Source organism: Mustela putorius, unplaced genomic scaffold (assembly GCF_011764305.1).
Source record: "Mustela putorius furo isolate JIRA1106 unplaced genomic scaffold, ASM1176430v1.1 tig00000281_pilon_pilon_pilon, whole genome shotgun sequence".
In the NCBI taxonomy this organism is placed as follows: domain Eukaryota; kingdom Metazoa; phylum Chordata; class Mammalia; order Carnivora; family Mustelidae; genus Mustela; species Mustela putorius.
This window is the reverse complement of record NW_025421343.1, coordinates 21343406-21365515: the sequence shown is the minus strand read 5'-3', so window position 1 is coordinate 21365515 and position 22110 is coordinate 21343406. Positions and strand designations below refer to the sequence as shown.

General features: G+C 42.6%; 1 protein-coding gene across 15 annotated transcripts in view; it reads right to left on the bottom strand.

Moving 5' to 3' along the window:
- The window catches only part of SLC8A1 (solute carrier family 8 member A1), a 377627-nt gene that overhangs the window by 42454 nt on the left and 313063 nt on the right, over nt 1–22110 (bottom strand). For 8 of the 15 annotated variants that reach the window (XM_045079185.1, XM_013044990.2, XM_045079186.1 and 5 more), the window contains 6 exons: nt 19222–19242; nt 18768–18785; nt 18641–18655; nt 14764–14832; nt 10336–10466; nt 6475–6574 (listed from right to left, as the gene is read on the bottom strand). In XM_045079185.1, the coding sequence (XP_044935120.1) occupies nt 6475–6574; nt 10336–10466; nt 14764–14832; nt 18641–18655; nt 18768–18785; nt 19222–19242 (354 nt within the window). Of the gene's footprint in view, nt 1–6474; nt 6575–10335; nt 10467–14763; nt 14833–18640; nt 18656–18767; nt 18786–19221; nt 19243–21839; nt 21944–22110 lie in introns of all 15 variants that reach the window. The other 7 variants (XM_045079177.1, XM_045079180.1, XM_045079179.1 and 4 more) reach the window with 7 other exon arrangements.

Here is a 22110-nt window from a genome sequence, read left to right as displayed (position 1 = left end):
CAATGATGGGGCTTCCCATTCTAGCTGGTCACTTGCTAGTTGTGTGACTCTAACTAAACATATACTTGTAAGCACCCTGGGTCTCAGAGTTATCAAGTCAGGAAACCAAACCAAACCAAACCAAAAAAAAAAAAAAAAAAAAAAAAACAACAACAAAAAACCAACAACTTACCTTAGGGTATAGCTGTGAGGGATAAAAAATAATATAAATAGAACACTAGCCATGTAGAAGACAGTCAATAAATGAGAACATTATTGGAGCAGAACGTGAGCCATAATTTCATACACAGGTCTTTGAGAGACTTTCTTTAAGGCTGTTGTACTTACTGAACCAGCATGAAAATAGCACCCTTGTTCATGAAATGGAAAAGTCAGCTTATGATTTTTAGATAAAGGATAGTTAGACATCTGTACAGTCACACAAAAAACGACAAAATGAAAACTCCTACTAACTTCTAGCACCTTCTCCTTCCACTTTGCTTGCCCGTCCGTCCGTCCTTCCTTCCTTCATTCCCTGTCTTCTAGTTACGCTGAGGCTGTGCCAAACCTGACCCAGCAGCACTTTTTCTCACTGCTTAAATGGGATTTTCAAATGACCCAAGGTTACCACATTAAGTGACAAAGAGTGTCTCCTCCGTAATGATGTTCAGTAACAGAGAAGATGCCAGAAAGATTCCTGCTCAGACCCGGTTACATGGCAATCCCGTGAACCTCATTAGAGTCACCATTTTTATGACTTATTATTTTGGCTCCTGGAGCAGGTCAGTCTTCAGGCTGACAGTATTTTCTAGTGAATTATTGTCTGGGGCACCATCGAGTTGAGAGTTTTTGCTATTAAATAATTCAATTTAATTGATAGCACTTATTTCTCCACATAGCATGCGTGGATGATGAGCTGATGACAAGAAGCATCCATTCCCCAGACTGAACTAGCCTCCACATGGGTTTTCTAGACTCAGGAGAGCACACCCTCATCATGTGTGGGGTCGGTCTCTGGCTGTGATCTCCCGTGAAGTAGGGTGAGTGTGAACAGGCCAGCTGCCTTTGTCAGTCTGGCCTAGTGTTGAATGTCTGGCCTTCTACTGGGAAGGATTTCACAGGCATTCCTGATTTCCCATTAGGGAGAAAAAAATTAAGCACTTTTGAAGCATCATCTCACTTAGTTTTTTTTTTTTTTTTTTTTTTTTTGAGGCTACACTTTGAAAACTATCCTCTCGTCCCTTTCCTTCTAGGCAAGTAGATGTGGAGCATATGCTCCTATGGTGCTCAGTACCTAAGGGAAGCAAGCTGGGTGGGTGGGAAGAGTAGGCATGTCCGTGCCCAAATCAGGCTGTCATCAGGGATCCTGCAGAACGATACTGGCCCACTGAGAACTCTCAAATTTCAGTCCCAGGTGGGATCTTAGAACCCGCCTTGTCCAACCCTGTCATTCTGCCGTTGCTAAAATGAAAATTCAGGAAGGTGAAATACTTGGTCAAGGTTTTTTACAGTTTGTCAGAGACAGAACCAAGGCCACAAAAAGACTTTTATTTTTATTTTTTAATTTTTTTTCCACTTTGAAGTGTTCAATGTGAGAGAATGCCAACAGATACTCTGTCAGGTGGGCAAACTCTACGTCAGAAGTAGTAAAAGAATTTCAGAAAAACCTTTAGTGCTGGGTCCCTAAAATCATGAGGGAAAAGAGAGGGCCGTGTGCTGACTTTCATTAAAGAATAACACAAATTACTCGGCAGGAGAAGCCTACGAATGCAGGAGGCAAACAAAGGCTTGCTGGTATCCTCTGTGGGGACCTGTGAAGGAGGCTTACGGAGACTGAATGAATATTCAAGGAAAAAAGCCCTCATATTTTAAGCTGTGGCTCGATGGTCCAAACGACTAAAGATAACGTGCTATATAAGATGACGTGTGGGTCTCCATACGTGTGTTGTGTGGGTCCATGTGTGTGCACTCATGTCTGGGTATGTGCGTCGCTGTGTTCATGTGTGTTTGCATGCTCACATGCATGTCTGTGTGTATCAGAGTACGTGTGCATGTGTGTGTCCTATGTGTGTGTCCGTGTGTGTACGCAGCCCCCAGCTACGGCAGGTGAGCGTGCTTCACACTGGAGAGAATCCTGGGCTGACCTGTGCTGCCCTTGACCAGCTTTGCCTTTTGAGCAAGTTATGTTGTTTTTCTGAATCTCTGTTTTTTACCTATAAAATGTGTGTGTGACTCTCACTATAAAAAAAGGGAAAAGCAGTGTGTTTAGTCACTTAGTCATTTTAGTAATTAAGCTGAATTGACTCTATTCGCACAAAATTTGGTTATCTTTTATTGTAGATTCTTCAACAAGATTGGCTTCCCAAAGAGTCATTTGTGGTATCTAAATGGACAGACAGCCCTCATGAAAATAGGAATTGCCTTGATTGATCCTTACAGCAATCCATGGGTGAGGAGAAGCTATCTCTGCTTTGCATTTGAGGGAGCAGAGATTGAGAGGGGAGGTAATCCGTCCTGAGTCACCCAGAGAGTTTCTGGAGGTCTGGGACACAAACACACAACTGACTCCAGAGCCAGGCTTGCAACCATTCTCCCTCACCTCACCACAGTCCAAGACTGTTGTGAGGAACAATACTATGGTGGTTATGGTACTGGCAACGTTGGCATCTGGTTCTTTTTACTCAGCTAATGTTTGTCCTGTTCCTTGACATATCCATTTCTCTTCTACATCCCAACTGGTAAACAATTTCTTAAGGCCATCCTTCCATTCTGCCTGGGTGGAGACACTGGGAAGGAGGAGAGCTTGTGGGGTGGTTGGGGAGGGGGTGCCCGGGTGCTCAGTTGGTTGATCATCTGACTCTTGGTTTTGGCTCAGGTCATGATCTCAGGGTCATGAGATGGAGCCCTGCATCGGGCTCTGCTCAGGGCGGAGTCTGCTTGAGAATCTCTCTCCCTCTGCCCCCACCCTGCTCCTGCATGTGCATGTGCATGCTTTCTCTCCCTTCTAAAATAAATATATTTTTTTTTTTAAAGGAGGACTTGGGGACAATTCAAACTAAACACACAGTGAATGCTAGCCTCACTTCCCACAGAATCTGCTGACATATCTGAGAAGCACCTGATGGTACTGGACTGGCCTTGCAAGCATCTGACGGCTGCCTAACCAGCTGCTGGCCGCCACTCCTGGCACTCCATCCTGGAGGCCACAGAAGGAGAACCTCCAGGAAAGGACCGTTGAATGCCCACCTAATCTCTCGAGTCTCATGAATCCTTGAACTCTTCAAATGTTAGATTCTACAAACTTGGTTCCCAGAAACAGACCAGTCATCAGAGGCCCAGATACTGAGCTATGAAGTTCAGGAAAAGCAAGGGAACAAAAAGGCTGCCAGGGGGCTTAACTTGAAACTAATTTAAATATAATCAGTGAGACACAGGAGCAAAATCCTATTTCCAAAATTATTATTTTTGTTTAGCAAGATATATAGACTCAATTTTGCACAGAAAATTGCATAGGAAAAAACCTCTCAGTAGGGCTGTTTAAAAGCAATTTAATATTTTTAATAAGGCAAATGGCTTTGATTCTCAACTCTTTAACCATGAAATCTTAAAATCCAATGAAAGTCTGTTTTCAATAAATGCTGCTTTACAAATTTTATTGTCCATTTAACAACTAAAGAATATTAACATTCTTTAGACACTTAAATTTAATCATAATGACAAATATTGAGCTCTCTAACTGCCCTTCACATAATTTAGTGCCCATAAAATATGGGTTTGCTTTTCTGATATTTTGTCTCAAAATTGTAAATAAGGTCAATTTACCCAGCAGCCTGCCAATTTTTGAGCAATTTTGTGTCATTCCCAAGCAGTCATTTAGAAACATAAAACACAACATAGCGCATGACAAATAAGAACACTTGAGAGGTTTTACATTTCCTTCTTTTAACATTACTTCAAAGGATTTGGGCAGGAACTTATCCCACCCGGAGAGGTCTGAAACAGGGGTACCAGAGAGGTGGACAAGACCGGCGTCCCTCAAGGAGACAGAGGTGGGGAGCAATTTCCCTCAGTTTAATCCTCTCTCTCTATTAAGGGAATAGAGAGCCCATTGGACTGATCTTTGGTAGACTGGTTCTGTGAGTACTGTTCCAAAGCTAACACTACCTCACAGATGCTCAGATTCTAGAAGATAAGGATAATCATAACACCTCTCACCCACGATTTGGAGAGGATTTCATTCAACATTATACATGAAAGTATCATCAAATCCGAATCTGCCCCTTTCAAGTAAGGGGGTATTAACATCTTTTTCATTGTTTCACTCGACACCTATTCTGACCAAGATCACCACGTTGGTCTTGCGGCTGGCAGCATCTCTCTCCCTGTTGCTGCTGCCAAGGAGTGGCCATAAAATGTTTGCTCTGGTCCCTGGGAGTTACAAGAATGGGTGAGTAAAGCCACATAAACCCATTCCACTTCTAGAAAACAAACTGCATCGTGAATGTGTCTGTTGATGGTGTCTTCTCAGCCACAGCCCAGTGCAGCTGCTGCACACCCTCCTTGTCTCCTGCTGCTCTCCACGACAAGCTCCCCATCATACATCTACTTTCTTCCCTTATCTGCCTTATTTGCTCTCTCCTTCAGCAGAATGTACGCTCCACTTGGGTAAGGTGGCCTGTTGTATCTCTTCCGCCGAGAACAACGATTAACATATAGAAACGTGAATTAATGATCTCCGGCTCGTGACCATTAGGTAAGCGCTCATACATCTGCAGCCCAAGGAGACCTGGGAACCACTGGGAATGGTTCATTAAAGTTTATGCTGCTTTTAATGTTTTTAATGTTCTGATTCTGGTATATCAAAGCTCATAAAACAATTTTATTATTTTTAATGTTTTCAGCTGGCCTCCTCAGCAGTTTCTTATTCCAGCTGGTTTTGTCCTTTTCGTTTTTGTCTCTGTATACAGAGTGTAGCTCCCGTCTCAGATACTAATGTTAGATTTCTAGAAAAACACAAGCCATAATGAGGGAGTGCTACAGACCGTTTGTGCACTCCTCACCCCTGCCGCCCCACCTGGCCCCCAAATTCATATGTCGAAACCTAGTCTCCAATATGATGGTATTAGGAGGTAGTGCCCTTGGGAGGTAATTAGGCCATGAAGACAAAGCCCTATGGATGAGACTGGTATCCTTATAAAAAAGACCTCAGAGGGCTCTCTTGCTCACTCCTCCATGTGAGGATGCAGTAAGAAGACAGCTGTCTATGAACCAAAAAGTGGGCTCTTGCCAGACCCCAAATCCGTCAGTGTCTTGACCTTGGATTTTCCTAGCCTCTGGAGTTGTGATCACCGCCCACTCCCTGGTATTTGGCAATGGCAGCCCAGAGGGATGGAGACAGGGGATTTCCCCCTCCCCTAAGAATTTGTGTGTAAATTCCAAATCTGTTCTCCAAGCAGTTTCCACCATTTAATGTTCCTAAATTTCCCCTGTACACTCAATCTCAAGAAACTAAAGTGTGATTATAAACAACACTAATAGCAAAGAGGCACGAAAATCTCACCACCCTCTGCTCCCGCAGCACTTCAGAGATCCGTCCCATTGTCCTGTGGCAGATTGGAAAGAGGGGGTTGTGTTCGGAGTCATGGACCGTCCACCAGGGATGCTACCTCCATACTTTACATGGAAATCCCTATTTAAAAAATTCTAGTTCTGTTCATTAGCTGCAACAGTAGAAGATGAACCTGTGGAGAATGTTAGAAAGAACCAGGAGAGATGGAGCAGAAGAACTAGGGGGTAGGGGGAGCCCATAACAATGTTGCTTCCATATATCTTGGAGAGGGACTTTCCTCTGTCTTTAAAAAATCACTCAACAGTGGACAAGGCTTGACAATCTAGGAAAAAGATGCTTCTTACTATATTTAATTCCCTCCGGTCTCTGACTCCTTGAGTTGCAAAACAACTTCATTTTTGTAGGATTTTCCTAAATAAGACTCTGCACTTTGCTTGTAGAGGAAGAAACAGAAGGTGATTCTACCGTGCAAATGCTTATTTGTCAGATGTTGTTGAAGAGAGTATAAAGTGGACGGGAGTGCCGAAGGGTCTTCACGTCCCCTAATCGCACCTAGAAGTTTCCTGCCGCCTTTGTGACCTTCACTTGGCCACTTCTCCTGCCCTCAGGGAATTTTCCAGACAAAGCCCCGTGATTGGCTATCTGTGAAGTAGAGGCACAAAAGCCTTTAAATTTATCTCATCTATTTCCAGAAAGAAAGACACAATGCGGATGGAGAAGAATGCCACGTTTGAAGACATTTGCTTCATCTAGAAAGTCTAAATCAGTCTCCGAAATGTGCAGGTGTGCTACAAATACATTTATTTCTCTTTTCATTTTACCCTGGAAGTTCTCCGGTGCTTTGACACAGACCAAGTGGTCACAGTAGGAAAAGCAAGCACAGGCTGGGCGCTTGTAATTTATAGCATGCAGAAAAAGGCACTCACCAGCACTGACAGTGATGGCTTCAATAAACTGCTCTCTCCAGCTGTTTGTCCCAACCACAAGGGCTAAGTTTGTCTTCTTAATAAGTTTGTCCACGGTACTCTAGAAAGGTTGGAAAGAATAAGATAATAACTGCTGAGTTGGTTAAGGCCACGGGAAATCTAAGGCCTTGTTGATTTTGAAACCCCAGGGCTACACAGAGGATGGTGGATGTTAGGCTCGGGACGACAGTATTGACATCAAACACTGTCGTGATAATGCAAACAAGCAGAGTCCGTGCTTGGAGCCCTTCTGAAATAGAAATCTCTTCATAGCAGATATGAGCCTCCTTCACTGCCTAATGGCCAGGGAAGAATGGCTTCAGTGTTCTAACAGCAGATGTTGCAAAACCCCATGCCCTTCCCCTTGAATGCTTCCTGGACTTGCTTTTCTGCTGGCTTCATCGGTAGGATGCTGCTTGCAAAGGAATTACTATATGACCCGCCCAGCCTTGCATATCTCTGAATCATGGCAACTGGCGGAGAGATTATGGAACTAAAAATTGTTATTATTATACTTTTGTTTGTCAATGAACTGCCGCCAGACAGCAGAGCCCCAAGACTGCTGCTGCATGATCATCAATAAAGAGATTTTTCTTTGGCTACTGATTGTTGTCAGCCTGGCAGCTGTTAGAGAATTCACTCTAACTCTGCTTCTGTTGCAGGCAAGAAAAGACGAGACAGGAACAGGTGAATTCATAGGGTTTTGGGCCCATGGCCACTGGCGTCGCACTGAATTTCCCCATGCTTTACTTTTCTCTTTAGACTTTATTTTCTCTTTAGACTTTTTTTTTTTTTAGCACTTGATTTTATACAATTAGCATTCTCTAGCTTTCTAAATGTCAGTTAAGGTAACAACAGGAACAGCCAAACGGTCACAGGAAAACTAAGCAAGCAGGTGCACCCAAAGCGCTACCACAAACCATAGCGACTAGAGGGAGAAGGGTCACTTCCGGGGCACGAGGCCGCTCCTCCCAGAGAAACTACCACACGGACTAGTCTACCACCGGACATCCACACTTACTGTCAGAGCATCCTCGATTTCCCACTAATTGCAAAGAGGCAGAAAACACATATTATTTGTCTGAGGTCAAACTCTGTATGTGCCTAAATGCAATGGACCCGAACGGACTATGGTTTGGGAAGAGAGCAAGTTATCAGCTCACTGGGAGTCAGGAAAACGGGACCCAAGCAGCCTCTGTGGGACGCCAAGGCTCAATCAGAATGTCACGTGGGTTCGTTCAACAAGGGTCCTCTGAACGCGGAGATGATAATAAGCACTGAAGGGCCCATCTCCAACTTGCCCATTCTGTATTTTCAACATTGTTCTTTGCTCTGCTGTTTCCTCAGGGTGGCGACCTTCCACCCCGGGCCCGTGTCTCGAACTGCTAGTGTCCCTGATAACAGCTCTAGTGTCACTGCTCTTGGCCACGGTAACTTGAAGCACATGACAAGCATGTCTTTTCTCTCTGGACTCAGGCCCATTTCATCAAGCCCTCTGAGCATCTTGACTGATGTCAGTTCAAAGTTCTGTGTAGAATGTTACAAGAAATGACCTTGATCTTTGCTAAAGGTCATGGAAACATGGCCCAGGTCTCCCCAAAGGAGCCCTCTCCATTTTGATGCCAAGGCAGAGAATCCCATCACCTGGCAGATAAACAATGAAAGAGATAAGCTGTTCTAAGAGTTCAACACACAGGCTTGCCTCAAGAAATCTCTCTAAAGAATGAAGTTTTAAAATAAATGAAAGTTAAAATTTATGTGGATGAAAAACCGAGGGTAGATTATAAACTGCCAGTGATCAACTCTCACTGCCCTAGAGCTGGAAACCATCGGTGTAACCTCATCCTCACCAGTGGGTATTAGGAAAGTCAAGCCCTTAGTCACAACCTAGTAAAGAACTCAGTGGGCAAAGTCAAAGTGGGATATAGTGAGGTATCACCCAGATTTGGGTCTTCAAGCAGTTCTGAGAGTCTTGAAAAAAGGTCTTTAAAACAGCTTTGGTCTAGAAAAAAAAAAGTCTTAAAAGAATGACATATTATCAAAATTGATATTTGAGGGCACCTCAGGGACATGCTCCCAATTTCCCTTTTGTGTTAACAGTAACTACTGATGAACTTCTGGGAGGTGGGACAAAACAGTCTATGGAAGCTATTCTGGGAGGATAAGAACCCTGAACAAGTGAACTTATATGAAGAGATGGGGGGAATTTCAAATGTTCAGGTCACTGGAGTTGTTACTACAGAGAACTTTGGACCCAAGAAAGCTTTTCTGCCTGGGAGAGTGTGCCCTGCCATGCCCAACTCAATGCTTCCACCAGAAAGTTTCTGTGATGGCTCCTCTTAGTCAAGGGTGCGAGGAGAAGGTTGAGGGTTGTCCCATAAGGGAGAGAATACGCAATTATTTCCCCATGAGAGCCCTAGGAGGTGGAGTGGGGGTGGGGACAAGCTTGCACCAGGTGCTCTGGTTCCAGGTGAAGAAGGTTCATGAGAAAGAGTGAGGTTGGATATGTCTGGACAGGCTGGTCCATAGAAACAGACAGTCTGCATCACCTGTACCCTGGGATCACAGGGAACCTGTGTGTGTCTGTATGTGTGCCAGTCTTAGGTGTGCAGTAAGGCAGGTTCTAGATTGAACAACAACTGAGCTCTGATAGTTGGAGTCTGCCTAGAAAACACTGGTCTTTACCCCAGTCTTTACCCCTGCTCCTTCTTTCCGTGGGAATGAGTGAAAGAAACAGTGATTTTTCAGCAGCCCAAAGGGGGAAGTTTCATTGCATTTTTATCTTTTTAAAAATTCCACTGTAATGGCAAAAGATGTTTTTCTTTCTACCTATCTCCTATCAGGCACCTCACTTTGTGGACCAGTTTTAAAAAACAATTAATGGGTCCAGCTAAAGGAAGAGGCCACTGTTCTGAAACATCTCAGATAAAATACCGCGGCTTCCAAGTCCCTGGCCTGCTTCTCTCTTTTGGGATCCTCATTCTGGTTTTGCAAAGAGAAGCAGAGTCTGTTTTTGAAAAATAAGTAGGGAAAATACATCTGCCATCTGAGTTTGTGGTTCTGAAAAACCAGAGGATGATGTTCCCTTTCATGTCCCACTACAAAGTCAAAGTGGCTCTCCTGGGGTCAGACGTCAGGGCTGTGTGGGTGAGGCGGGATGGAAGGTGGGATAGGGAACACCAGGAGCAGCTAAGATGGGTGGGAAGAAGTTAACTTCAAAATGCTAAGCTCATCACCCTAAGACCCAACTGCTTGACTTTGGAAAAATGACTTTCATCATCCAGAGAACCAGGAATCCAATTTTATCAGCTCAACTGTAAACTCTCTGGTTATAGGCACTGTAAACCTTTGGTAGGTTGACTGTGCTAATAGGTCCTAGGATCTGAAGAGGAGGACTAACTATAAATGAGAATTTGTCCCAGTGGGCTGGGACAAGGGAGAGCTTACCATCCCCTCTCCAGAACAAAATCCTCCTAATTGTTAGCGTGTGAATGCTCTGCTTCTGATGAATTTATTTGCTTCTTTAAATAGAGCCCGGTTCCTTCCACACAGAACAATCTCTTGCAATTCCCATTTGCTTCCTCCTTGCTATCCCCACAGACAACATCCTCCCTTTGGGGAACCCCTGTGCAGGGACAGATGCCACCCCCTGACACAGTTTGGTCTGCAGGACCTGTGGGTTCCCTACCAACTTTCCAATTCCAGTTCTTCTCTGAAAAGCTTCTTGGTTAATAAGCCGATTTTGGAACCTGCTAACATTATGAATAGTCTTGGTTTCAAGATGGGCCTGGCCTCCCCCGTGGGCAGTGTTGGCAAGCGTACCTTGAATTCATAGGATTCTTCAATGATCACTTCCAGCTTGGTGTGTTCCCCCAGAATGGGACGCCCCATTTCTGCAATGCGCCTCTCCTCTTCCTCTTTGCTGGTCAGTGGTTGCTTGTCATCACATTCCTCTGTGAAAGGGAAGGGCATGAAAGTTAGCAGTGTGCTCAAACCTCTTTGGAAATCCCTGGATTCTGCTACAAGAAAACCAAGAAGGAAGGAAGCCCTGATGGCCCACTAAAAGTCCCTTGGGTGAGATCATCAGTCGAGGGGAGAATTGGATTGAGGGTCGGGGCAGGCCACGCAGCCCGTCACTGTCATGCTTGTTGAAAGCAAGTGGAGAGGGTGATCCACAACCCGAGCACAAGCCAAAGTGCGGATCAGGAAAATCACGCATAGACACATGTCACTGAGAAAGTCTCTGCCTGCACAGTGTCTATGTTGAGGACGTCATCTACCATCCCCTGTGATGCTGGTTCATCTGGCTGTTTGGACACATTCCTTTAGCAGGTCACCGAAGGAGCCACTATGAAAAGTGACACAAGGAATGGAGGACTCTGGCCTCCTCCTCTCCACTTTCTAGAGGCAACAGAAAATCCTCCAGGGCCAATGAGTTGAGTTGGTGGAAGGGAAATTCTGATGATAGCCAGAGCCTCTGTTGCAAGTCAAGAAGCAAAACATCCATTCCATTTCACTAAGATGTCTGTGCTCTAGTGCTTCCTCTCTCTGGTGGAAAGTTTAAATTTGCTAGGAAGACCTTGACCACGTTCATCTTCAAGTAAACGGGGAGGGCAGAGGTGAGGCCTTTGGGAGTTAATACTACTCACCATGTGAGCGTGATTATTTCCAGAACCACCATGTAGCTGACACTGCAGGAGAGGCCAGTGAGTGTTAAGAAAATGTTAATGGACTTGAGAGTCCATTAATGAGGGGAAGCTCACAGTTGGCTCCTCTCTGTGTGAAGGTCATTAGGATAAATCCCAGACTGAAAAGGCCACGCACATGTGAAGGGTAAATGTTGTTCCTATAATCACTCTACCTTCTTATCCTTCAGGCCCAGGACGCTGGAACAAGACAGACTACTTCCCCTTAGAGTCAAGTCAAATGTACTTCAGCTCAAGGAAGTATGGGTGGTATGGAAAGACCTCAGCCCTGATGTCTTTGCTTCTAGAACTTTCCAAGCAAAGTGCCTGCAGGAGGACTCTGTTGACTGATGAAAACATGAGAAAGGGAGAGACTTCTAGCCCACTCTTCTTGCATTTTGCCTTTAGGCATCAGCTCTGTAGGAGTCCACACCTCACATCCCCTCCAAAGACATGGTTTCCCTCTGCTAAGGACCCTACAGTGGTGGTTCCATTTGATGCTCTAGCAAATTTTGTAGAGAACGGGTTCCTAGGCTAGTTGTTCATGGCTGGGGCCCGGAGCAGATGGGCTAGGAATACTGCTGGCATTTTGTATACCAAGTGTCAAAACCAACCCAAGGCAGAAGCAGAATGTAGCGTATTCATTAATTTTTTAGTATGGATTCAATAGTTTCTTCCTAAAGGAATATTTTAGAATCTGCTTTTTTATCCCCACTTTTTACAGGGCCCCCAATGAAATTAGATGAAGACTAAAAATAAGGCATTTCAGACTGGCCAGAAACTGCTAAAATTTAGCAGATGCAAAGGAGAGGTGCCAGGAACTTAATTTTAACTGTACAAGTAGTAATGTGTTTTATAGTAGGCTTGGGAAGTTATGACCCAAGAGAGGGCAAAGGGTTCCAACTTGTGTCCACAGGGTTTGTCCTGGAAATTATGTGTGTGAAGCCATGGAAGTGGGAGGCTGAGGTATGTGATGTCTAATCCACCCAGTGCTCAAATCAATCACACTGTGATTCTCATGGCTTTCTGATCCTGGAGCCCAGGTTAAGGTTATTGGTAGTTTCTTAGCAGCAGGTCACATTTGAGTGTCTTTGTTCCAAACCTTGGCTGAACATGGGTGTCCTAGAGACTTACATCAAAGGAATTTTTTTTTTCCCCCAGAACAACAGGGTTTATTATTTGAATTGCAAAGCCCCTGGGAGAGAATATTTATTATGACTTCCTTTTCTGTAGTTTACTTACAAATGGTAAGTTGCTTTAAATGGGGCTCAAGGCAATTTGGGTAGAAAACTGGGGAAATTACAAAAGAAAGGTGATGTGGTAGCATTGTTTAATGCCCCATTTCACAAAATGAAATTATTTGGAACATGGTGCTAGATAAACGGACGCAGTAGTAAATGAAATCAAATCACAGTGATTAAAAAGGTTATTCCTATTTTAACCACCTCTCAATCCTTCTGATCAGGAAGAAATGCTTAGTTTGGTGCCATCGTGTCTGTAACTAGTTCCTGACATATACTCTATGTGTATAAAGATCCTTTATTCATTGTTCACACGGGAAGTGAGGCATAGATACGGGACAACTTGTAGTGCAGCAAGGTGAAGGCTGAGGGAACAGGGCGGGGAAGCAGCTTGCTCTGCCTACGGGAGTCAGGGAAGGCTTCAGGAAAGAAAAAGTACTTGAAATTGGCATTGAAGCCTCCAGAGAAGCTTGCCAGGGAAAGGTGGTGCTAAGGTTGGGTAGGAGGTAGTATAGTAAGAGGGGGCATTCCATGCGGACAGAAGTCAAAGCACAAAGGCATAATGTCATGGAGGTGTCAGGGCTGTTTTCACTTAGTAAATGTCACGAGCATTTAAGAGAGAATTACAGGTAATGGAGAGGAGACAACTGGATAAATCCTATTGTTGCTCTACGACGATCCTGATAAATTAGGATCTGCAGATCCTGGCAAAGAACAGAGCTGGAGCTGTGTTTTAAAAAAGTGTCCTCTCTTTAGATATCTTTTATTAATTGGGGAAGTAGTTTAACACCATTTTTTCCCCTTTGGATCATCTATAATGTTTGTTTCTTTTTTACTTTGTTTTATTTTGTTTCTTGTTTTTGTTTTGTTTCTTTTTCACTTTGAATACTGGATCAAGTGCTGTCCATTTCACTCTGGCCAAGTCAGTTTCACCTCCTTAGTTATGTCTAGTGACCACATGTTGTGCCTTTCATTTTGCTTCTCAGACAGAAAATGCATTCTCTCTCTCTGTCTCTCCATACAGATACATGTATGCTTTTTTGAATTCACCATATTTAACTGAGAAGTTGATAATCAATCACAGAACATCAGGGTCTCCACTAACCAGCACAACCTAAAGACCACTGGGTAATTCATACCCACTCTTAAAATCCGTATTGACATAACATAAAACCATCCCGTGATAAAATCACCAGTAGAGGACCTCCCTTCTTTTCAGTAATTGATTTTGCAAATGACAAATCACAGAAGCTAATAGATACCTGGGTTGTCTGAAAAAGTGGCCGCTTATGCTTTCTGGCTTGGCTACTTTTTGAAGCAGCAGCTCCGTGAGAGCTGAAGGGCTCAGTGGGAGAGTCCCTATTAGAAAACAGAACAACCCACATGCAGATCTGCACCTGAGAAGTTACTGTTGCTGTTCTCTCACATCCTGGCAATCTTTAATCTTAACCAACAATGTCAAATTTGGAAAGGGGTGTAAGGCCAGCAGTGGGACAATCGCTCAAGGTTATTTTAATCCTTCGCTCAGATCTGCACTAACAAGTCTGAGAGTAGAGACCTCTTAACGGTTTTCAGCTCCTGGCCTCTCTGGTTAGAGCCTAAGGAGACTGGTTTATTTATTTCCACCGGGAATATTCTGGAACAAGTCTGCAGTCAGGTCGGGGTATCATGATTATCAAGTAGGGAAGTGGGGCATGAGGATGAGGAGTGGAGAAGTGTTTCTACCGCCACAGCCAGTGACGGTGATGGGGATGACCGAGGATTGAATATCCTTGTCATCATCCAGACTTGGAGATGATGCCCGGCTCTAAGCTTACAGTAGATGTGGGATGGTTGTGGTATCCACTGGTCACCTTGGCAATGTTCCCTCTGGAGAACCCCCACAGATGTACTATCATCTGTGCATATGTGGCTAACATATTGCCTGGAGGCCAGAAAGGCAAGTTGTGCAAAGAAATACAACTTGCTTTTAAAGAAACTTCATTATACTTGGAATGAAAGACCCATGTGTGAGAAGCCAGATTTGTAAGAAATCTGGAATATATTGAGACGTGAAAGGGAGAGGTCATGGTGTCCAATCTCCTCTGCAGGCCCATGGTGCTCCCTCTACCAGGCCTCCCCTCCTGCATGGATAGGCTTGTGTTTTGTGGCCGACCCACCATATTTGGAATGTCAGAGAAGCCCCTGCATTATTTAGCAACGTTCTACTAGGGACAGGGGCCAAAGTCTGCTACTTCAATGTCTAAAGACTTAAAGAACACTTGAAGATAGCTAGCTTCAAGCTAGTAAACTGTGGTTTTCAAGGACCATGATGCAATGAGTACCTGCAATGGTGATTACAGTAGAGGGAATCGGATGTTCTCTAGCATGAACTTTCCGGAAGACAGGTTGGCCTAGCGAAAAGGACAGGCAGAAAATCAGCAGAATGGATGGTGTTGGTATGTTACCAGAGCTCTGTGGAATTAGTCAGTTAAACACCACATCCAGATGCACACATCACAAGCAGTGTTAGTTTGGGGGCTGAGTGGATAGGGGCCACTCCAATGGAGGCCACAGAAGTGAGCAAATAAATGGGTCAAGTGTGCTATGAGCCAAACCAGGTCATGTACGTGAATTACATACTCCTGCAGCTAGGTTTCTGCAGGCATCTGGAGTGAAGTGTCCTTGTCCTTCAAGTTACTGCTTCCAGAGGCCTTATGAAACAATGGAAAGCACTCGGTGTGATTACAGGTAACCTGGTTTTAAAGCCTATGGGTGCCAACGACATAGCCTTGAGCAGGCCACTTACCCAGTTTCCCCACATTTCCCCATAGCAGCCCCTGCTCCATCCATATTACAGGATTGTTGAGTAACATAACATCTGGGAACATGCTTATTTATTTTCTGAGCATCTGAATGGGGAAGTTTCATACGCTGGTAGGCTTTGCAAGGGTATGCCATCACCAGAGCAACTGCTGGGTTAGCAAGGCCTAGGGTCTCCATTAAACTTCTGGTTCAGTTGACTGCCAAATCCACCTGCTGTTGGCTTCTACCAAGGAGCTACCTTCAACATATCTGGAAATCGTGCGGTTGGGACTTGGTGCCAACTCTCAAATTCTTGCTGTCTGAATTTGGGTAGAGCAATTCTCTTCTCTGAGACTCAGTTTCCTCAATTGTAAATGAAGCTAAAGTTGAAGGGGATTTGTTCCTCTGCTGTAGGTACTGGAGTGATTAAAGTGTTTTAAATTTTCATACTTTGGCTTTCTTAAAAAGCCATGTACCTTGTTAAGTCTATTATATGATGAGCATAATATAATTGGGAAAGCAACTTTTAAGGAAGTATATTGACTTTTGTTATATAACTCTATGGCTGTCTGTTTGGGGAATCAGATGGGCCTCTCTTCTTTCCAAATTGAACCAGAATATTTAGTTTTATTAAACAACTCAAATTAATGTGCTCTAGTTTCCCCCTTCTGGGGTCCCCCTCATTTTTCATTTGACTGGAATACACACTGATGGCATTTGTGAAGCATCTGCGCTTTGGATTGCCAAGGGGTTAAAATGAACGTAGGAATAAAGAGATTGAAAGGGAGGAGATAAAAGCGCTGGGGTTAGGACACCCATCAAATGGCTGTGGACTTAAAGTCAGAGGGCCAGGCTCTGAATCCTGGATGGGTGATTTGGGGTGGACTGATCAATCACTTCCGACCTTCATTTCTCCCTATAAGTGAGAACAATAAAATCTTAACCCATAAGGCTGAAGATTAAATGGGATAATGGATATGAAATGCTTCACAAACTCTGATGAGCTATAATGTATAGGGGGTTATCATGTTATATGCCAAAAAGGTCAAGGGACAATGAGATCATAGGTTCCAACAAGGGCCTTTCAATGAGGCAAGGTCTAGGAGCAACACGTAAAGATTTGTAAATTCCAGAATCACCTCTAGTACTTAATGTCCACCACTAATGAAATCTCTGAAATATATTGGGCTGTGGACCAAATGACTTTTTCAATTTCCATATATCCTGCTTCAAATTTAGATTTTCACACTCAGCTGCACAAGACCACATAAAACCTGCAGGCAGAGTCTGAGGGCTAGATTAATTCTTCTCTATTGTCCCAGCATCTCAAAGCTGTGACTTTAAAGTCTCAAACTGACTTCAAAGAAAAGTTCTTTCAACTTAGAGCTGCTTTTCACTGTGTAGACCCCAGTTCTAAAACCTTCCCCAGGGCATCTATGGAGAGTGGATCCCAGGCATTCTGACCTGGATTGGGAGAAGAAGGGTGATATACACCAGGAAGAACAGGCCAAGGTAGAGATTCCCAGAGAGCTTCTGGAACATTGTCTTGTTCTAACTATCAATTTCAAGGGTTGGGAAGCGGTGGTAACAATAGAAAAACTATTATATCAAACTGAAGCCATAAGGAAGAACTTAATGAAATAAGTACATGAAATGATAGAACTCTTTGGAAGAAAAGATTCTGTTCTCTTGAAGGCAAGATGTGTCTGAGGCAGGAAATGTTGGGCATTGCCGGACAGATATTCTAGAACATGATAGGAACAATTTCTGTGAAAAGAAAACTAGGATTCTGTTATTACCTAGATACTTAAAAGGGAAGATGCTTCAAGTGATAATATGGAAGAAAGGCCATCGAAGCAAAATCCTGACATATTCAATAAGAAAAATAGGAAAATATCTAAATATATCAGTGCATTTTAACAAGGCATCTATAGCCCAAGATTTTTGGTGAAAATCTCATTATCAGGCTGCATAAGGCTGAAGGTGCTGTTAGAGACTACAATATTTCTACAACAGTTGGCTTTCTTCTTTCTAATTATTTCAGAAGCCATGAAGGCAGCCTTCCCCAATTTCCACAGCCCTAAAATCTCACAAAGTTAACCAACTTATTGGGTGACAGGAACAGTATATTTCTAAGACTTCAGTGAGTTCAAATGAGGGGTTGAGAAAAAGAAGATAAATTTAAAAAAAAATAAATGGAAATTCCTGCATTGGATTCAAAAATAGCATCTTCAGCAGTGCACAGTCAGGGAGACTTGACCTGGGAGAGCTTTGGATGGCTCAGATTTTAAAAATCCTCTATGAGGACTTGTCCTGTTTAACATTTTTAGCCTTTGCAATTTCTCTGTCTCTGAGAGTCTGTGGATCATTCTGTCATTAGATGCCGTGTCTGGAAAGAAGCAGTGAGGAACTAAGAGCCCCCTGTGAAACTGCTCATTTTCAGAAAGTTCTACTTTGGACAGAATCTAGTTGGAACCACCTGATCACGAGTTTACAAGAACAGTGGTTTAATTAACCCCCAACTCCCCTACTACAGGATTGAGCAAAATTGGAATTTTTAGGAATATTTCCTTCTTCAAATGTGTTGGTTCAGCTGATTGCAGGAAAAATAATGACAGTAGTGTTATTGGCAAATGCCAATAGATTGGCCAGTAGTAGGATGCCCTTGGAGACATCTTCAACCTGCAGTTTCAGAAACATCACACCGACCACTTGATATTTCTCTGTCTCTCTCTAACTCTGCCTAGATGATTCTGAAAGGTTGGGGGGGATGCTGGAAGGGGACCCCTTCTTCCTTCTGTACATGGGAAAACAGCTTTAGAGTTCTGTTAAGTAATGTGATCAACACAGGCTCGACGCCAGTAGGAATGTAAGAGTTTTAAACTCTTAGAGTGGCACTTTGGGTCTGTATAGAGCACTGTGTAATGCACTTATAGGGGTCATGTTAATAACACTCAAACTAAAATCCTCAAAGAGGGGCTCAGACTGATGTCATGGGATGAGGGGAAGGGACTGCTCTGTCCTCTGCTCACAGAGCATCACGTAGCATTAGGTGCCTGAGCCTGGTCCTGGATGTCCACCCCATGTGTCCTTGAGGCCAGCGGTTGTCTTATCTAATCTGGTACCCTGCAGCATCTAACAGAATGCACAGTACACCATCAGTGCTATGTGAACATTTTCATATCAACAGTATCAAAACGTGATCAGTTACAGGTTCTCCATACGAATTTGCTTGTACATCAACACAACACACACATTGTTAATGTGCACAATGTTAACTGTGTAAAATCAGCAAGAGCACACCATGTGCCACAGCTAAACATTAACACAGGTTACATAAAATGTGGTTCGAGTTGGATTTTCCAGGGTGTTTGGGGGAAAATGAAGAACATTAAAAAAAAAATAAATCTGTCTTACCATACAGGTATTTCCCTTCATTCAAAGCAAATAAAAATGAGAAATGATTTTTAAAAATGTAAACAATATATGGCGAAGACAGCAAAAAAAAAAAAAATTCAATGTCATTAGCTTTAAAAATTCATACCTGTTATTGTGAAGCCACCTAAAAAAGAAAAAAAAATAATAAATGTTACAATTTATTTAATTTATATTCTAAATAACAAATACCAGTGATATCGGACTGCCTGGCCACCCATCCAAGATACAACATCTTGCCAAACTATATTTATAATTAAGAAAAATCTGAAAGTATCCATTCACAATTTAATTACTACTCATTCTTTTAAGATTATGGGACTTAGTGCACAAATTTAATTCTCGTGCATACCTAAACAATCACTGGTCTTTAAAGAGATTGTACTAAACTAAAAATGGAATATTAACTGTCTAACCTACACAAAAATGAGGCCAATGGCCCTAGACAACAGTCTTGCCAGTCAATCAATAGATATAAAAGTCAGAAAGCTACTGTATCTCCTGACATTCATGGAAAATCACCTAGAGAAATGGAAAGGAAATGGAAGAAATGAAATGCTTACCAAGCTCATTCAATAACAGGGCTGTGAAGGAAACAGACAAAGACAACACAGAATAAGAGACCAGATGAATAATGAAAGTAAGAGGAATATCAGCAGAAAGAAATCCAGGCAGATCTGATTCCAGTGGGTAGGAAGCCACCACTAACATGGGTGCTTCCCAGGGAAATGCGGCACTGGGAATATTTTCCAATAAACAATCCCAACACAAATTTTTTGCAAATGTGTGTGACTGATTAGATACGGATACAATTCCCCTTAGCTGTTATTTCTTGGCACTTTATAAAACATTTCTACTGACTATTCTTATATAATATAGATATCTAGTTTACCAAAGAGAGTAGAAACGTTTTATGAAGTTGTTGTTAACTTCATTTGAGTAAGTCTTCCTCAGTAAATATTGCCCAGGAGCTATGAAGTCACTGAATTCCACTGAATTTTTTTTTTTTTTTTTAATTCCACTGAATTCTTAAATGATGCAGAATTTCAGGTGTTATACCTTTCTTTCAATGAAAACAGATGAAACATCTTAGGAAATTCCAATCTGGCTGCCCTTCCTGAAGAAGACTTTGGCCCAACGTAAAGCTCTCCCTGAAGGTTCTATTTGCATGGTATTTCTTGGCCAGTGAAGGGACGCTTATGTTTTTTTAAATTCTCAAAACCTGAGCGCCAGGAATGAGCATTTATTTGTGCGTTCTTCTCTATGACTTCTGCGTGTTTTAACTGGGCAATCATAATATTTCTTGTGGGAACTGACAAGGCAGGTAGTGGGGAGGAGGCATCGTATCCATAATCTGATTTCCGGGTTATGTGCTTTAAACCCAGACTATACCGCAGCACTTTATTTTGGTGGAAGCTCCCTAGCTAAACATATTATATAAATTTCTTTAGGAGCGGTGGGGAATGCTACAATTATGTTTTCAGCCCCATTTCGCTGCTAACGGCTAGTGGCATTAGAGGATACTTTCTAAAACAAGTCAGTAATTTTATTTATAGTGACAAGAATCCACTTGGAGGGTGTGAAACCAGATAGTGCTATCAAGGAATTTTAATTTGCTTTTAAATGAGGGCATATTTTACTAAAACGACAATTGAAAGAGCTCTATCCAAGATGCTCTTCCTTTAGATAGAAGACAGTGTTTTGGAGGAATACATTTAGAAGTAAGTGCTTTTTTTCCTGTATGCTAATGAGGCATTTTTGATCCCATCTTTGTAAGAAATCAGCTGTTTTCTAGTGTCTTTGCCTTCTGCCTACTGCCATTGAAGCATATTAAACAGGCCACATTAAAATGGGTCCCCAGTGCTCCATTCTCCATCATTCCAAATGGCTCCTGGTACCATTTGGGACATGACTAGGTCAGGGACATACACATTTTTCCCTTTCTTTTTTCTCATAGAATCTGAAGTCACTGAGTTCTTACAAATGTGAGATTAAATTCCTCCAAATGTTGGGTCTATATAGGAGTTAGTCCTATATATTTGATATTTTTCCTTATGTGTAAAAGTATAAATTTCTTATGAAGTGGTCCGTTTGATCATCTTCTATGCTACTCATCAATTGTTTGGTTGAAATGCGTAAGAGCTTTTAATGTGTAGTAAACTCATTTTACATGTATAACTACACAATCCCTTTAAAATGGCCACTCTTAGAGGATAATTGCAGGAGGCCCTTGTAATAACTCAGAATAAAAAATTATCTTTGATGGTGGTATAAAATTCCTATCCTTCCTTATCAAAAGTAAGCCATAGAAAATAGAAATAAAACCAAAGAAGACAAAGAAATTGGCTTCTTTATTCAAATATTTTCCAAAAATATGTGAGTGCAACTCAACTAAAAAAACCTAGCTATGAGGATACTGCTGTTTATTTATTTATTTATTTATTTATTTACTGCATATGTTAGAAATTTGTCAATTCTATAAGCATCAAAACATTTCTGAGCATAAAGCTGGCTAGGCCATAAGCAAGGGTCAAATTCTTCCTGAAGGACCATATCCTTCCTACTAAAGGAAATTTGTATGACTATAGTTTCCTACATCTGGTCCCTTTTAAATGTCATTTTTGACGATATTAAAAATCTCAGGCCAAGATGAACACTAGAATGTGGATAACGCTACTCTTCAAGGACCTTCGTTCTTATTAAATACATATTTTTGGAAAACTGGGCTGTCTGAAGAAGCCTAATTACTGAATTCTTCCGAAAGTTCCTATTAGTTACCATTGGACTCATCTGTCGGGACTAGTGGGTATTAAGTTGTCTTTATCATGAACATTCAAGGGGAGCTTTAGCAGTGGGAAGTACATTCGAGAACGATCCCTGAGTCATAAATACCTGAACACAGAAATCATGCTTTTAGGTCCTCCCTTCTGAATTACAGAAATCTCTTCTAGTCTTTCTTGGGTCTGCTCTCAAAGTTAGTGGGGCATTTCCTGAAGAGAATGGGCTCTGTTTGGTGCATTTGTGAATCAGGGAAGGGAGATAAAACTGTTAAAGCTTCAAAGGAAACAAAGGATAGTAGTACTTGGAGCCGAGGAAGAGGAGAGAGTTAAGTGTGAGAGTAGGAGACACGGAGAGAGAAGAGTACAATTTCTCGCTGGTATGTCTTTGTATACTCTCACACCTTTCATTCCTCTTCTTATCCATTTTGGTTCCTCAAGCACAAGGGAGAAACTGCACTCTTTCTCATATTCCTCACGGTCAAATATTCTAATGGTAATGATCTTCCTGTGGGAACACAAGACAAAGGCAAAACAAATGGTTGGAGTCACACGCTCATGCTAGGGGTTCACCAAGCTGCATGTTACCGTGATGTTATGGAAGGGAGAACTGGCAACACATGGGCCTCACAAGTATGTAACAGGGCATGGCGGCTTCTCTCAGGGGGCCCCCGT